The sequence below is a fragment of the Vulpes lagopus genome, chromosome 1, assembly GCF_018345385.1.
Source record: "Vulpes lagopus strain Blue_001 chromosome 1, ASM1834538v1, whole genome shotgun sequence".
NCBI lineage: Eukaryota > Metazoa > Chordata > Mammalia > Carnivora > Canidae > Vulpes > Vulpes lagopus.
In genome coordinates this window covers 163,404,425-163,422,810 of record NC_054824.1, presented here as the reverse complement: position 1 = coordinate 163,422,810, position 18,386 = coordinate 163,404,425, and the positions used below count along the sequence as shown (strand labels likewise).

The window sequence follows — 18,386 nt, the reverse complement described above, 5'->3', positions numbered from 1 at the left end:
TCTGAGCTCTGTCTCAATTATGTTCCTCCTTAGGATGCATCTTATGGAAGTGTGTTGCTCATTCATTTTTTTACTATTTCATAGAAAAAAATGGTACCACTACAAACTTTTTCAAGTAGCCAGGTGTGACTTTTCCATACGTTTGTTTTCTGTGGTGCCAGAGTGGCCACGCAGAACTCATCACAGATTTTTCCTCTCTCGGAAGTCATTTTAGACTTGATATCACCACCTAGCGGTCATTTCGTGGGAACTCTTTCCCAGCCTCTGTTGAAGACTTTCTCACTGAGGAGGGCTGTGGGTGGGTTGATGAAATGCATCTGACCTGCAAGGGCCACAGGGCCCTCCAAGAGACCTGCAAGCTCTCTGGCATGGTTTGCATAGCAAAATTTTTTAAACTTTGTCTTGAAAAGGAGCACCATGTCTTTCCTGATCTTGTTTTTAAATTTGATTCACTTTCCCAAAAATGAAGGCCTGTTTTTTTCTAGAAATCATATCCAGAATCCATTCACCTCATTTATCTCTGCCTGGTTCCTGTAGCCTGTTGAAGATTGATGCCTGGGTGAGGAGACTCCTGCTAGATTGTGCTCACTTTACAAATACTCCCAGCCTCAGGATCAACTGAGTGGCATAAACCTGAATGTCAATCAGGATTGACAAGTGGTTCTGAGTGACTCTGGGGCTGGCTGGTGTGGGCTCCTGGGCCTCCCTGCTTGATAACATGATTCTCAGTTTTGGTTTGTGCAGTTATGTGCTTCTAGGAGCCCAGGAAAGGCTTTGGTTCAACTCTGGGTTTGCTATTAGATCAATTGCAAATGTGAAATAAATTATATCCCACGTTTATAGTCACTGAGTGAGTCCTTTGCTTTCACGTGCAGGAGGAGTCCCATGCCACTGAAGCTTCTGGATGAAGATGCCTCAGCCTCATAATGAGGTTGTTCATCTGGAGAACAACAGTGTTGATATGTCTCATGACATTTCCAAATGGGTTCATATTACATAGCAAACACGGGGGAGGAGAGCAGAGAGCTCCCCGGACCCCATGAGAGAGAACCCTATTAGAAATTCAATGAGCTGTAGCTCACAGTCACCTTCTGGAACCCCTTTGCAAACCCTTCCAGCCATGCCCCCCAAATATCTGACCTATCAAGTACCACATTCCTGAGAGGTCCAAGATGCCCAGGGTGAATGTTCTCTATCTGCCCCTGGCTTCTAAAAGCCTAGTGGTCTCCATCAAATTGTTTGATGTTCAAACCTGCAACTGTATCACAAAGACTTTGGAATCTCTTACAGAGCCCAGGGCTTTGGTCAGTGTACTGTACTTCCATCTTCATCTAGCATGAATAAGTTAAATGGGAAATCACAAAGGCTTGGAAGACAAATACCAAGCAGTGCTTTCTTCTATAGGGAACAAAGTAGTATTTATTTTCAGGTAGGCATTTCTCATCTTTGTCACCAAAAATAAACCAAGAATTTCTCTATCTTTCACTCATCATTCAAGGGCAATATAAATCCATCTCTCTGGATTGCACATCTTTATGAAAAAGCCCAAACTCCCTCCCCCATCTTTAATATGTTGATGAATAATGAAGCAGAAAAATCCTCTTCCTCCCCAATGACCTGAGGGCTTTGGAATTTGACCAAACTGCATTCAAATCCTAGTGCTTACAGACTAGCTGTGTGATCCTGAGGCTCTTGGCTTTGCTTCCTTCATCCATATAATGGGTGCAATGGTAGAACTCCTTGCAGAGAGTTCTCTTAAGGGTTAAAGGAGGTCCGGAACAGATCTCACTTCATAGTTTAGGTAAACCTTACCTCTAGTTATACTTAAAACTGTTAGGATGATGATTGGACATCAATAGCCACTGTGTTATGTGCTTTAAAAACATGTTGCCGTTTATTCGTCACACAATGCTAGAGGTAGGTACGATCAATATCTTCATTTTATGATGAAGATACTGAGTCCTAGAATAATCACTGTTGTTACTGTTTGTATTACTGACAATAGTTGTAGGTCCTGCACAGACACTGCAGATGCATCCCCCTGAGGGGATCGATCAGTGGAGCTGAGGATTCTCCAGAGGGAACCACCTGATCTCACATTTGGGAGGCTCTCCAACTCTAATAGGTTCCTGGGAGGACGGGTTCCCCGCATTGAATGGGCCATCAGAATCACATCCTGTAACACGTCAGTGATTTTTTGTGACCTTCCTAGGATTTGATTCCAGCACTCAAGGGCCATGAGATCACGCAAGACCTTGCTCTTTTGCCTGCTTCATCATTCCTCTTCATTTTGTGTCTGGCAGGCAACTCCCCATCTGACGAGTCAGAGGAGCGGGAAAGAGACCCCAAGGTGCTGACATTCCCAGAATACATCGCCAGCCTGTCGGAGTCTGGCACCAAGCGCATGGCGGCTGGAGTCCGCATGGAATGCCAAAGCAAGGGACGATGCCCCTCATCCTGCCCCCTGTGTCATGTGACATCCAGCCCTGACACTCCTGCTGAGCCAGTTCTGCTGGAGGTGACCAGAGCAGCCCCCATCTATGAACTGGTGACCAATAACCAGACCCAGAGGGTAAGAGGCCTGGGACTCTTGACTCAGGGAAGCATCAGCAACAACAGAGGGTTTTCCAAATGGCCTGGGGACGTGACAGGGTATAGTTGAGCTCTGTGCTAGAATATGGATGGTGAGACTTTTTGTTTAGCTAATCCAGGCACATAATTTGCTTAGATTTGCATGTTTGCATATTAAATCAAATCAGCGCATCCACAACACCCAGGGTAATGACTCAGGAGTCACAACTCAGCATTTGTGTAGATTCTTGAGCAACAAGGGCTGGAGAAAGAAGGTAGATCAGGAGACATGGCATTCTTAGTCACCAAAGTCATTGTTCAGGAAGCCTGGGGGACAGTCATGGGAAGAGGCTCTGCTGTCCTAACAGATCCCAGGCCTGAATTGGCTGCAATGAGGCTAGAAGGAGTGCTTCAGGCACAGGTCTCAAAGCGAAGAGTCTGGTCTTAGTCTGGGGTGGGTGGGGATGGTTTCCTGCCCGTGGCTCACCATAAAAAAACACCTCCTTGCAAATCTTCTGCCTTATGTTATGCTGCTAGGTCATGACATTTCCCAGCCACTCCTCCTTTCCCTCTGTGGCTCCCTTTCCAAAGGTGCTATGAGAAAATGAATGGGTCCAAAAGGATAAGTTGGAGAAATGTGGCAGAGACAGTGGCTTAGCTCATTTCCTAGCTCTCTGATCTCCTCAAGGACAGAAAGAACAGAGTGGGTCACAGCACACACAACAGCAACGATGATGACGATGACAAGAATAAAAACATGAAAGCTCAGGGTGTGGGACTTCTGAGACTATAGGCAAAGGCGACCTTGAGGGACAAGACATAGTCAGAGCAGAGAGCTGCTTCCCTGCCCAAGAGCTGTGCCCATCCAGGCAGGGTGATAATTGCTTTCTCTTTCCTCTTTTAAGGGACACCTGGTGTGTCACAGTTGTTTCATAGGTGATGCTCAGACCAGCAAGGAGGGATTTTGCACGTGTGTGCTGCTCTCACCTTTCTGTTTCTGCCACTGATAGTTCACTGAGTGTTTTAAAACAAGGTCTCTCATGGGGACAAAAGGATAAAAGGTTCCTTTGGCCTATGAATTCCTCTTCATTCTAGTAGAAGTGACTGGGGAGGAGGAGCTGTGGAAAAGAAACTAGGGGGCTGGCAAGGATGGTGAGAAGGATGGATTGGTGTCACCATGGAGACCCAAAGCTGTGGTGGCTTGAATCCAGTGCCCTTACCTCAGTGCTTGCCCCAGAACAGCAGAGGTAGGGAGCACCTCATAGCACTGCCCTATGGGACAAGGCATGCAGATCTATGGAGTAGGGGAGAGCTGGGTGGGAGGAGAGCAGAGACTTCCAGCTTCCTGCAGGAGCATCATGGGCAAAATGGGGAAGCTGAAGGAAATTTTGTCTTTAGCATCTCCCTGTCTGGAACTCCTACTTGCCAGACCTTAGCCCTTCCCTGTCTCCCTGCACTGGTTTTAAGAGAGGACTTGGGAGAGATCATCCACCTGGCCATATTTGAACGTTTAATTTCTGAACATGTAGGCAAGGTGGCCCTGAGCTGCTTCAGTCGCCATCCCACATTTCTTCTCTCTTATTCCTTAAATATATTCCATCTCCTCTGTTCATTCTCTCTGCTCCTCTGCTTTTCCTTCTTACTTCCCCTTTCTCACAAAGAGTGGAGATACAGAGTAAAGTAGTAAAGGAAGAGAAGTGTTAAGTCATGACACCAGTAATTCGGTATGTATTCTTACCTCTACTCCTCTGGTATGTCTGGGGCCAATTTTCTTTTTTTTAAAGATTTTATTTATTTATTCATGAGAGAGAGAGAGAGGCAGAGACACAGGCAGAGGGAGAAGCAGGCTCCATGCAGGGAGCCCGACACGGGACTCGATCCCGGGTCTCCAGGATCAGGCCCTGAGCTGAAGGTGGCGCTAAACCGTTGAGCCACCTGGGATGCCATGGGACCAATTTTCTAACCTCTGTTGGCCTCCTGGGCCTCCTTCTATGGGACTAGATCATTTATGATGCCATATTTCAGTCTAGTGATTAGAAACAGTCTAGAAACCAGTAGGTCAAACCAAAGAACCCACCAGGTGTCTCAAACCCAACAAACTTGAACTCTCTATTTTCCACCCTAAACAGTTACCATTGTGTTTTAATCCCAGTGAATGAGATTCTTTTCTACCAAGTTGTCCAAGCCTGAGGCCAGGTATGCTTCCCTAACTTTTCTTGTCACTCCCTAACATCTATCTATCACCAGGAACACAGATACCTTGAATCCATCCTCCCAATACATCAGATCCTATTGCAGCAAGAAAATTCAGCAAGAAAATCTGTTAAATGCAATCTAAAATCCTTAGCATATCATTATAAGGGCAGTTCATTGTCCAATTTGGTCCTCGCTTACCTGGTTAGGTTGCACTCTCTCTATACTTTATATCCTATTCTCTAAATTTTAACCTCTGGTACCCCCTTAAACACAATATATTTTCTGTTGTACATCTGACCCTTCAGACTGTCACTCTCTCTCCCGGGAACAGCCTCTCCTACATTTCTGCCACTGGCAAACTCCTGCTGTTACAGTACTTCCAGTTTTCAACACAAGCTTCACCAGCTATGACAAACCCTTCCTTATTCTCCCAGGCCCACCCCTGTTCCTGCAGGTAGCCCCCACTGTCTATGTCCCTACACCTTCTACAGCACCTGCTATCATGAGTGCACACGTATCTGTTTACTTTTCGTAGACTATGAGAAGCTCTCACTCTTCTATAGAATCCCAGTGCCTACCAGTAGTTGACACTCTGCTGAATAAATGAATGAAATAAATCAATGGAGGAATGAATGGATGGATGAACTTGGCTTAAAGTTCAGCTACTTTCCTTAAAGCCAAATAATAACATAAATGGGAAAATCCTATTTCTTTTCTGGACTTGGGATAAAATCTAGTAACAAATGAGGATGCAATGCTTAACAATTGTAGATACCAAGAAAAATGTAATCTTTTTTCTCTTCCTGTCCAAAAGGGCTCCCTCTTGATTCTCCTCTTCTACCCTATCCTACATTCTTCAGCTACCAATAGCCCAGGATTCAGGGAGTAGGAACTCATGGAATTGTGTTACTCAGAGGTGGAAAGTTAGAACTTTTGAAGAAATGTTTGTCATCATAAGTGTTGGTCCTTACTCCTTTGGGTTGAAGATTGGATCATGTTGCTCCTCTCTTTAAAACACTTTAATGGCAGGGAACCTGGGTGGCTCAGTGGTTGAGCATCTGCCTTCTGTTCAGGGCACGATCTGGGACTAAGTCCCACATTGGGCTCCCCGCGGGGAGCCTGCTTCTCCCTCTACCTATGTCTCTGCCTCTCTCTGTGTGTCTCACATGAATAAGTAAATAAAAATTTTTTAAAAATAAATAAAACACTTTAATGGCTTTCCCCTGCCCTTAGAATGTGACACTGCCCCTTACCAGGCCCATTTGGCATCTGTAACAGGCTCCGCCCCCTCCCACCTGCTGAGCACCTCTCTGCTCTTCACTTGGTCTCTTACAGCCTGAGGAGCCTTTTCTCAGTTGATTTTAGAGGTCAAGTTTCATCCAGGCTGAAGTCCTCTTAATACTAGTTTTTCTGCCTGGAACACTTCCCCATCTTCTGTGACCAGAGAACTCTTGATCTGTCCCTCCAAGTTCAGATAAAAACACACCTCCTCCAGGAGGCCTTTCCAAACCCCTCTGTGAGATTGCCCTCCTTTCTTGTCCCTCCTGTCCCATTTCACACCTTTCCTTTGGAGCCCATACCACCAGTCCTAGTTATTTGTTCACTTATGTAACTTTGGTTTGTTCACTTATTTGTTATTTGGCTGCAAGAGTTATGTGGGCAGGGGCCGTATGTGTCTTACACACCACTGCATTCTTAATGCTTAGCCCAAGAAATAGGCCTGTATAGGTGTTTAGCTAGTGATTGATCGAAGACTACACGGGCAGCCACAGTTCCCTCTTTATTCTGTCTCTCTCAATGAAAAGCCTATTTTCCTAGTTTAAAAAAGTAGACTTTTGACTTGAATTTGGTTCAGTCAGGCAAAGCATGAAGTGAGGAAGTGACCTAATCCCTTTGACTCTTAAGCATCCTCCGCTATAAATTCGGTTTATCATAGAGCTCAAACCAAGTTTATCTAATTTGCCCCAGGTCACATGGTGGCGATTGGCAGAGCCTAAGTCCTCACCCAGGGCACACTGCTCTAGAGCACAGTTCGCAGCCCAAATGAATGCCTCACTCTTTCTACCTTCTACCAGGAAAGGGAGGCCTCACACACAATCACAACCCAAGGCAGATCTGTACAGATATTGTACTTGAGGTACAAGGCATGCTGAAGGAATCCAGTAGTGCTGGGCAGGGTGCAGAGGGCAAGGGAGGATACCAGAGAGGCATTTGAGAAAGGCCAAGTGCCACAGGGCAGAGGGAAGAGAGGTCGGGGCAGTTGGTGGTAAAGAGGTTATGGTTATAAGGGCCTCAGATGTGGGTTGACAGAAGGAGAAGGAGGGAGAAGTAAGACTTGCTTCCAAGGTGACAGCCCTCAACCACAGGGGTGAACTATTACATTGAGAGAGAACAGCGCCCAAGAGGTCCTACGAGGTCTAGCTTCCCAGAAATGGTCTCCTGGGGTAGGAATCTTTGATCAGAAAATGGTGAAGCAGTGCCATAGCCTATTGGCTGGGCGTTATCTAGGACCAAGTAAAGCTTTGATTTTGTCTCTTGCCTGTGGTGATTCCGCCCTGGCTTCTGGACACTCACTCTTTCCTCTGTCCTCTTTTGCAGCTCTTACAGGAGGCCACCATGAGCTCCCTCTGGTGCTCAGGGACCGGAGATGTCATCGAGGACTGGTGTCGATGCGACTCCACCGCTTTTGGAGCTGATGGACTCCCCACCTGTGCGCCCCTCCCGCAGCCAGTGTATGATTCCCCTTCTCTGACTCTCATTCGTGTGCACACCTCCACTTGATTCTGCAAAATATATTACTGAGTGTCCAGTCATTGCAAAGCAGTAGGCTCAGTGCTAGGTAACAGGAAGAAAAGCATGAGGCAGCACCTGGCCTCAGCGAGCTTTCAATCTCAGGGGAGGCAGGCACACAGAGTGTAATAGTAGAAGATATGGTCTGCTAAGAGTTAGAAGAGACATTTCAGTCAAGTGTGAAAGGGAATGGTCAAGTCTGAATTTGGGGAATGGTGAAGGCTTCACAAAAGAAATGGCACTTGAATTTCTTCCTGAGGGTGAAGAGGGTAGGACAGCATGGCCAGAAGATCAGAGGGGTAAAGTGACGTTGCAGTGGAGAAAGTGAGAGATCTGCAGGGAGACTCTGCTAGTCCAACAACACATTTCCTGGGTGGTAATACTGTGTGGAGCCATCCAGGACCGTTACCACTTCCATTTAAGAAACAAAGAAATGCATTCAGATAGACTGAATGACCTTCCCAAGGTCATCAAGCAGGAAGCAGAGCCACCACTGCTAAGAAGCCATGATCTCAGGCATGATAATGTGGAGAGGACACAACAGAGAGATGACTTTAGGTAGAACCAACAGGGGGTTATGGGTAACTGCTGGTGTGGGAGGGAGAAGTAGAGAATGGACCTATGACTTCTGCCCTAGTAGCTGGGAAGATAAATAGGCCACAGCTGAGAAAAGAAGCATCAGAGGATATACAGATTGGAGAGAGAAGCTGTGTTCAGTTGGACCTATATTGGAGACATAGCAAGGCAGTCCTACTGAGACATTCAGTGGTCAGAGGGAAAGATGGTCTGGAAGATAGATACTAGAGATAAGAAGACTTAAATCAACCCCAAAGAAATAAGAAATGGAACCACAGCAATGAGAAAGGATGTTCCCAACTAAGTATCAACTCAGAAGAAGAGTGGGTCAGAGATGCGCATTAGGGGCCCTCTGCATTTGAGGGGTGAACAGAGTACAAAGGACTGCTAAGATGGTTCAGGATGAACATGTCCAATTCCCTTGCCCTCAAGGGAAGGCTGAAAAGAGCTGGCCAGATTCCTGTAAATCCTGACAGTTAAGGCCTGAGCAGGAACCCTGTTAGCCTCTACTATGGCATCTGACCTGGGAATGAAGCACAGGCATATGGTGTCTACTAAAGAGTGCTGGCAGGAACAGCTGGAATGGCATGGCCCCATGGGTTGGCAAGGCAAAGAAAGCCCAAAGGGAGGATCAGGATCTGTGGGAGTAAGAGGGCTGAGTCAGCAGGAATGAGCCAGCAGGAGGACACCAGCAAGTGAGAGACTGGTCCTATGGATGCTGCCCTCCAACTTGTTGCATGGAAATATGGGTAGGCGTCAAAGAGCCAAGGGTCAGCAGGAAGAGAACAGAGAAAGATGAGAACACAACAGTAGCTATCAGCACAAACCAGTGTCTTCTCTTGTCTACATGCCCTCTCTCTATGGATAGTTTTAGATACACCAGCACTTGGCTTCTTGCTCTTTACAGCCATGACTTGTACCTCTTGAGTCAAAAGAGAATCAAGTTCATTATCAGTAAAAGTCCTTTCTTTTGGTATAAAGGGAGCCAATAGGAGCAGATGGTGCTTCTAGATGGATTCACCAACTAAGAAAACTACCTGCATTTTGTCACACTGAAGCCACTAAACAGTTATCATCGGGTGGACACAAGATCCAACCATTGGTAGCCTAGGGCTGATTTCCTTTCTATATGTCATTGCTAAAGATCATTGCTATATGTCATTGCTAAAGATCAAATTGGGCTAAATTTCCATAAGCAGGAACATCTATTAAGGACTTCACTTCTCTTGTCAATTTTAATCACTCCTTTTAGTAGCAGACCTTCGTTTCTTAAATGTTTATTGGTAATTGGACATAGAAGTGCTCTCTGGTTTTACACCAGGCCCTGTAAATCATGCATGCTGCTGTTTCTCAGTAGAGGCCGGCTTTAGTCCACATTTTCACAGAATCTGACTTCTCAGAAAGGCTTAGTTACTTACTTAAGCTTCCTAATGCTTTTTTCTTCAAAATAGCACTCTGCATATGACTCTAATTAATGAATTTGTCAATATCCGCACTGTTTTGGGTCTAATCCATCTTTAATGTCATATGCAAACTATGCACTCCTTCATAGTTAGCCACTAAAGAGCATGTGTTTTGTATTATTTTCCCACTGGTTGAATTCCTTGCTATTGCTCCCACAGCCTCCCGTGATTTCTTCTTAAAGTCCTTATCACACATTATTATAATCATGTGTATAATTGCATGTTTGTCTGTTGAGCACTCCATAAAAGAAAGGACTGGAGCTGGCTTGTGCACCACTGTGTCTTTAGCACCAAGCACGTTCTTATGAGTAATAGGTGCTCAACAAACATTTGCTGAATTGAAATCGACCATTGCTTTGGTGTGCTCCATCCGTAGTACCTGTCACAGTGAGACCAGCGACAGGCAGCTGTGAACTGAGTAGAGACCAGAGGACAGTGACTTTGAGAGGTTGTGAGATATGGGGACCAAGGATGAGGGTGAATGGCAGGGACATGTGTGATGGAGGGAGACTGGAGTCAGCAGGAAGGAGCTGGGAAAATCCCCAGAAGTCCGTGGTCTAGAAAGAAACTGGCAACTGGAAGCCAGTAAGAAACCTGAGATACACATATGAAGTCACAACAAGGCAGCAAATTGAAACCACTTGAACCATTAGGGGATCCATACCACTGAATGTCAATAATGTTTATTGAATCTCTGCAAGATACAAGGAGGTATGAGATGGCAAGGCAAAAAAGTGGTCAGAAGGGACAATTTGCGTGGAAGGAGACTATGAGTTGGAAAAATCAAAGAAAGTCTGGAGTCAGGAATTGGGGTATTCAAAGAAACCCAAGAGCAAAGAAAGAAACCAAAATCAGAGCCTGAGTTTGTAGACACAGGACATCACCCTGAGGAGAACTTGACATGTGGTCAACTTTCTCTTGCCCAGTGCAGCCCCCCATGAGCATAGCCTCAAACCAAGCCTGCTGCAAGGCCCAGCCAGCAGAAAGTGTCAGGAAGGAAATATGTTAGTACCCGTAGCAAGAGGGAAAGCCAGGGTTCCCCCCACAGAGCAGATCCTGGCAATGCTATGGAAACTGAGCTGATCTTGGCCTTGTTGATACAGGGCTTTCCCAGAAACCATCTCAGTAAGCTTTGGCATGAGCTTTATAGGAACATTCTCCTATTTTCGAGAGCAAATCCAGAAGTTTACATTTCCAAGCCCTGTAAAGGGCCACCCTGAATGCTGTATCCATTGACCCTATATGATGTAGGTGTTCATTCATCTTTGATTCACCTACTTTTTTATTTATTCGCAAACATCTGTTGAGTTCCTGATATGTAACAGGCACTTAGAGTAATAAAATATAGATTCCAGGGGTCTTCAAGAACCGTTCCTCTCTAGTGAAGGAGACAGGCACTCAGAGAGATCATTGTAGTGACTGGTAAAGAAAGGTTAGAAGGAGAACTCGAATGGAAAGCATTTGAGAAGGGGACTGGTATCAGAAGAGCATCAAAGAACTAACATGGTCTCGATGTCTTGTTTCTCCCTTTCTTGCACTCAGGCTGAGACTCTCCACGGTCCATGAGCCCAGCAGCACTCTGGTAGTCCTGGAGTGGGAACACTCAGAGCCTCCAATCGGGGTGCAGATTGTAGATTACCTCATCCGCCAAGAAAAGGTCACTGACAGGATGGACCACTCCAAAGTGGAGACAGGTGAGCATCTCTGACTTCATGAGCTCATCTTAACCCATTGGTAAAAAGAAAAGAGAAATGCCCTGCCTCCTGGCCTTTACTCCAGGCCTCCAGCGTCCCAGGGCAGTGGAGGAGGAGCGAGGGACAATCAAGAACAGCCATCTTGTCCATTTAAGAGTTTTTGCATGGTGAGCATCTGACAAAGTCTTGTTTTGATTTTGTTTTTCTTTTTGTTTATTAAAGAGGTGTCCATTTCATTGCCTCTAGGCACACTCACAAAGAAACAACAATAGAGTACACTAGTTATCCTAGCCCACAATTAGGAAACAATTCTGTGCTAACCACTGCCATGATTACAGAAAAAAAAAAAAAATTCCTTTGCTAATAGCCCCCCTCCGGGCAAAAGCATGTGCAAACAGATGTGCTTACCCCATGTCTTGTCCTAAAGCAAACTCTGCATTGCCAGGTCCAGCTAGAAGAGGGAAGTCTTCAAGAAGTGGAAACACCCCATGAAAAATGTTCCATGCCTTAGTATTTTGCTGCCTACATGTAGGGAAAGGTCAACATAAATCATCCCTAAAACCTACGCATGAGTGTGGTCTGCCACAGGATGGTGGCATCCACAGTCTGATGCAGGGTAAATAAGCTCTACTGAAATGATGAGCGAGGCTGGGAGATGTACGCACGGCCTTCAGGCAGGGAGAGCTGTCTCCTGCTTCCTCCGAGGCCCTTTCCCAGATGCACACAGGTACTGCAAAGGGCTGGCAGTGACCACTGCCCGCAGCAGCTGCTCCCTGCCCTTGCCAAGAACATTTCACAAAAGAACTCACAGATGTGGTGTGTACATCTTGCTGTAGTTGTTTCTGAACTCACTCTGGACAAATGGCCCTAAATTGATTAAACATGAAACAGAGAAGACAATTCTTTGTAGGTCTTTTTTCTCTACCAGGAATTTGAGATGACTGGAGATGAAGCGGCTCTGATGTTAAGTTCTCATTGAACTGATGCCATCTCCTCATTGTTTGGCCAGCGCTGTTTCTCATGGCCTTTTCCATTCCTTCCCCCTGGGCAGAAACGGTGCTGAGCTTTGTGGACGACATCATCTCTGGAGCAAAGTCTCCTTGTGCCATGCCCTCTCAGGTGCCAGACAAGCAGCTCACCACCATCTCTCTGATCATCCGATGTCTGGAACCGGACACCATCTACATGTGAGTGACACATACCTGCCTGGCTATTCCATACCTTGACCCTCCTAAGGCTCTGAGCATATTCCTTTTTTATTGCCTGAGTTCCCTTCAGAAACTCGGGAAAATCTTTTGAATTTCTCAAGTCTTATCCTGATCAGTGTTATAGAGAACGTTCTAGGGACTGAAAGGGAGGATTGAGAAAGACAATAGAGCCCCAGCCTTCAGAGAGTTTGCAACTCAGATAGAAAATGTACAAACAGGGATCCCTGGGTGGCGCAGTGGTTTAGCGCCTGCCTTTGGCCCAGGGCACGATCCTGGAGACCCAGGATCGAATCCCATGTCGGGCTCCCAGGCTCCCGGTGCATGGAGCCTGCTTCTCCCTCTGCCTATGTCTCTGCCTCTCTCTCTCTCTGTGTGTGTGACTATCATAAATAAATAAAAATTTAAAAAAAGAAAAGAAAATGTACAAACAACTAACTTTAACATCAGGTAAGGAGAAATAGAAGCTAGATGGAAGACAAGGAACATGTTGCAGAAGAGAAAAGAAAGGAGTGGTTAATACTTTTTCTTTTAAGATTTTATTTATGTATTTATGAGAGACACAGAGAGGGAGGTATAGACACAGGCAGAGGGAGAAGCAGACTCCCTGCGGGGAGCCTGATGTGGGACTTGATCCCAGGACCCCAGGATCACACCCTGAGCCGAAGGCAGATGCTCAACCACTGAGCTACCCAGGTCCCCCAGGAGTGGTTAATTCTAACTAGAGTGGACATCACTGGGATCTTGTAGAATTTCAGTAGGTAGAGTGATGTTGGAAAAGGCACTGCAGGCGGAGGAGCCAGCAAGGGCAAAAGCAAAGAGGCATGAAGGTGAGTGGCAAGTTGTCCAATGAAGCAGAAGCAGATGGTGAGTAAAAGGGACTGGAAGAAAGTAGTTCTGGGGGAAAAAAAATAGAGTGAATGCTATAAGTCAGGGAGGGTAATTTTTTTTTTTTTTAAGCAAAAGGAGTAGAATAGCAAGAACACTGCTTTAGAAAGCAAGCTCCAGTGACTTAGAAGTAGTTTATAGAGGTAGAAATGGTCAGCATTTTTCTTCAAAGGAAATACGGTGGACTCCTATCTCCTGGCACTTGGAACAGCCCTCTTCTCTCTGGGAGCGCCTGCTCGCTTCCTCATTTCTCCCTGTGCTCCTGGAACAACAGCAAAATAGTTGTGAAGCAGCGACATAAAAGACACCAAAGGAGGACAGCGATTGATGGGCTCTAAGTCATGATGGGAAAATTGAGGGAGGCCAAAGCAGAGTCCCTGGTGACGTAGTTCCGGGACCTTTTGACCCCATCAGTATGAAAAACATTTTACAGTTTATAGATGAGGTCACAAAATGGAGGCAAAGTAGCCAGAATAAATCCTCAGCATTTCCACAGTTAAAGAATTCAAAGGTGAAAAGCACTAGAAATCTGAGTGGCCTTGATTGCAAGAGGAACTTAGACTGAACACCCTCCGTCTAGGAGGGAGAGATGTAAAGGGGGCCCTACTAGTAAGACACATAAGGACAGGGGTGCCTGGCTGGCTTAGGGGCTGGGTGTCTGCCTTCAGGGGCAGTCATGACCCCGGGGTCCCGGGATCGAGTCCCACATCGGGCTCCCTGCAAGGAGCCTGCTTGTCCCTCTGCCTGTGTCTCTGCCTCTCTCTCTCCCTCTGTGTCCCTCATTAATAAATAAATAAAATATTAAAAAAGAAAGACACATAAGGATAAGGAATATCCCAGAGGAGCTGGGAAGTGCAGAGGCAGAAAGGAGGATACTAGGACAAGGGAAAGCTGGCCTGCAGATGGCTCTGACCTGCTCTTCATCTTGGGCAGCTGTGGCCCTTTATTAGGGGAGCGGGCAAAAGGAGCAAAGGTTAGGGACGGTACAGTAAAATACCTCAAACTCCGTGAAGCCAGAATTCTCGTTTATGACAAGAGCTCAGTAATTCCCGTCACTACGTCACAACGGTAAGCAGGAATTTGGAAATTCCTGGGGCCCGCCTTCACCCGTCTTGGGACCCTCCTCAGGTTGGCCTGACTTGGCCACGTTTCCTGATCGAAGACCTGAGACTGGTGCCTTCTGGCCCTCTGCGGTCTTGGGTGATGTTCCCGGGTCGCGCTCTTAGGTCTGGTACCAAGGGCCTGTGGGGAGGATTGAAGTCAGGGGCTGAGGGAGAAGCGCGGCCGGCGGGGCTGAGGGAGAAGCGCGGGCCGGCGGCCTCCACTAGGTGGCGCTGCAGGTCACGCGAAGAGGGCCGCGGAGCGCCGGGGTGGCGGAGGGCGGGTCCTCCCCGCAGGTCCAAGCCTGACTCCTGGGGCCTGGGGCCTGGGGCCTGGGGCCGCGGAGGGCCCGGGTTCACGGTCGGAAGCGCCTGGCCTCACGCCTGCGTGTTTCCGAGGCACGCACCGGGCAGCTGTCAGCAGGACTGCAGGGAGGTTTTCTTACCGTTCCCGTGGAGAGCTCAGCCTGGGGGGGGGGCGGGGCTTACTCTGCGCGCCGGCCTCTCGGGGACCCTCGGGGACCCTCGGGGACCCTGCGAGGTTGGGCTTTTGCTCCCACTTTAGCGCTGAGCCAGCCCAAGGTCAGCCGCACGCGAGCCCCTTCCGCAGAATCGCGGGCTGGTTGCGTGCGTGTGGCGGTGGCTTGAACGGAGTCGGGTTTGCACCCCGGGCGCGGCCGCCTCTTCCCCGGTCCGGTCCCAGGCCCAAGCGCCCCGGCAACGCGGGCACCCCGGCAGCCTGGGCATTTTAATGCGTTTAAAAAACATTGTTCTGAGAATTCCGGGTCCGCAGAGCGAGAACTTCAAGAATCCCCGGTTGAAAGGGATCCTGAAGTGTGTCTGGTTCCAGGTCTTCAGGTTACAGAAGGGGAAGCTGAGGCCAGAGTGGGGAGGTGACTCCCCTTGTAGCCCACCCTCCCGCCACAGCCTGCGCCCACAACAGCTGCCTCTGGGGGTAGCTCGGAAAGCGGGCGAGGATCCGGAGCCGCCAGCAGAAACCGCCACACCTAGCCCAGGACGCGTCAGCCCCGCAGCCCCGGCCCCAGGGTGCTCCATGCACGCGAGCTTCAGGAGCAGAGCCAGGCTGCGTCGGGCAGTTCTCACTCACACTCTCTCACACACCCACACACTCCCTCACCCACCCACACTCTCTCACCACCCCCCACACACACTCTCTCTCACCACCCCCCCACACACACTCACACTCACACACTCACACCCACATGCTCTCTCACACCCCATGCACATACTCTCACACACACTCACCCACCCACACACTCTCTCACCCACCTACCCCCACACACACTTTCACCCACCCACACTCTCTCTCACCCACCCACTCTCTCTCATCCACCCCTCCACACACACACACACTCACACACTCACCCACCCACACACTCTCTCACCCACCTACCCCCACACACACTCTCACCCACCCACACTCTCTCACCCCCCCCACACACACTCTCTCACCCACCCACTCTCTCTCATCCACCCCTCCACACACACACACACACTCACACACTCACACCCACATGCTCTCTCACATCCCATGCACATACTCTCACACACACACTCTCACCCACCCACACTCTCTCACCCCCCCCCCCCGCACACACACTCTCTCACCCACCCACTCTCTCTCCCCCCCCCCGCACACACACTCTCTCACCCACCCACTCTCTCTCATCCACCCCTCCACACACACACACACTCATACACTCACACCCCACATGCTCTCTCACACCCCATGCACATACTCTCACACACACTCACCCACCCACACACTCTCTCACCCACCTACCCCCACACACACTCTCACCCACCCATACTCTCTCACCCCCCACACACACACTCTCTCACCCACCCACTCTCTCTCATCCACCCCTCCACACACACACACACACACACACACACTCACACACTCACACCCACATGCTCTCTCACATCCCATGCACATACTCTCACCCACACTCTCTCACCCCCCCCACACACACTCTCTCACCCACCCACTCTCTCGCCCCCCCCGCACACACACTCTCTCACCCACCCACTCTCTCTCATCCACCCCTCCACACACACACACACTCACACACTCACACCCCACATGCTCTCTCACACCCCATGCACATACTCTCACACACACTCACCCAACCACACACTCTCTCACCCACCTACCCCCACACACACACACACACACTCACACCCCACATGCTCTCTCACACCCCATGCACATACTCTCACACACACTCACCCACCCACACACTCTCTCACCCACCTACCCCCACACACACACTCACACACTCACACCCCACATGCTCTCTCACACCCCATGCACATACTCTCACACACACTCACCCACCCCACACACACACACACACTCTCACACACTCACACCGCACATGCTCTCTCACACCCCATGCGCATACTCTCACACACACACTCTCACATACCCACACACTTTCACACCCACACACTCCCTCACACACACACACACACACTCACATACCCACACACCCCACACACTTTCACACACACACACACCCACACACACACACACACACACCCTACACACTCTCACCACCCCACCCCACCCACATACACACACCATATAGGTGTCATCCCACAGACTCTAACAACAGGCTGAACAACCCAGCCAGGTGTCAGTGGAAAGGACCCAGAAGCCTCGAGCTAGCATTAAATGTCCTTCCACATTAGCCCTCCAGCTTAGGGGTAGGCCTCCTCTCTTCCGCCCAGTCATTGCAGCTAGCCTTCTTGCTGTCCTACCAGTGCTCGATGGTGGAAACTATAATGCTGACAAGGAACGGAGCAGCCCTTCTGGAAGGGATGGCACATGCCGCTTTCCCCGTGGAAGTATGTAAAGTGCTCCCTGGGTTTTTATAGTAAAAGTCAGCTGGCTGCCATCAGCGTCCCTCCAGGACCTACAGAGCCAGCCCACCAAGGAATGGCCCTTAGGATAAGCAGCATCTCTACTTAGAAGGTTATGGGAAGCATTTTCTTTCCTGATTCCTTGCTTTGCTACTCAAGGTACCAAGGGCTCAGGACCCTACATTTTGTACTAATTGCCCCATCAGAGTACTGCAAGAATTCACTTAAGTACCGGCGTTTTCGTGCCAGCTCATGATCCGATAGAGTTAGTGGGGAGCTTACAGTGAGGAGGGTCCAGAGGGGTCCAGAGGGGTGCGAGCAACTGGGGTGTGGGGACGGCTCATCCCGTCCCAAGCCCTGGGGCAGAGGGTCCCTCTGATAGCCAGTTTGGTGCCTGACTCTTAGAACATTTCTCATCACAGACCAGGGACTCTGCTAATGTAGTGGCTGGAACCCGGCCACAGACTGTCTAGGGCAGGGGATGTTAGACATACAGGTAGGCAGCATCACATGAGGTTCCAGTCCTGGCTGTGCTCAGGAGCCTTCTGGAAGGTGGAGAGGAAAAGTGAGGCAGAGCCATCTCACAGGGCATAGGCCACCAGGCAGGCCGACTCTCAGCCCAGGGCGGGGGCTCAGGGGCGCAGGGGTGCAGGGGCACCTGAGCGGGGCTCCGACATGTGGCAGGGGAGGAGTGAAGGAAGAGAACCAGGGGTGAGATGGGGCACGGGGCTGGCCAGCTAGCAGCTCTGTGCCTGGGGTGGGGCCCAGGAGAGAACAGGGCTTGCTGTCTCCCGACTCTGATGAGAACTGCCTGCCGGAAGCAGAGTCAGGACATGGTCTGCAACAAAGGTCAAGTGGCCCGCCTCTGAGCGGGGAGACAGGACTTCCTCCACATCAGGGTCTCCTGTGAGAGAAGGGGGCTCACTCAGACCCCGGGGGCAGGCTCAGCAAGGCTTGCAGGACAGTGGCCATCCTTGGACGCTCCCCCAGCACTCCAGCTTCTTGGAGGGGGCA

General features: G+C 49.1%; 1 protein-coding gene across 5 annotated transcripts in view; it reads left to right on the top strand.

Annotated features, from left to right (window-relative positions):
- The window catches only part of ASTN1 (astrotactin 1), a 296,848-nt gene that overhangs the window by 261,955 nt on the left and 16,507 nt on the right, over window positions 1-18,386 (top strand). For all 5 annotated transcript variants that reach the window (XM_041750473.1, XM_041750399.1, XM_041750242.1 and 2 more), the window contains 4 exons: window positions 2,304-2,572; window positions 7,366-7,499; window positions 11,139-11,290; window positions 12,342-12,477. In XM_041750473.1, the coding sequence (XP_041606407.1) occupies window positions 2,304-2,572; window positions 7,366-7,499; window positions 11,139-11,290; window positions 12,342-12,477 (691 nt within the window). The remainder of the gene's footprint in view (window positions 1-2,303; window positions 2,573-7,365; window positions 7,500-11,138; window positions 11,291-12,341; window positions 12,478-18,386) is intronic.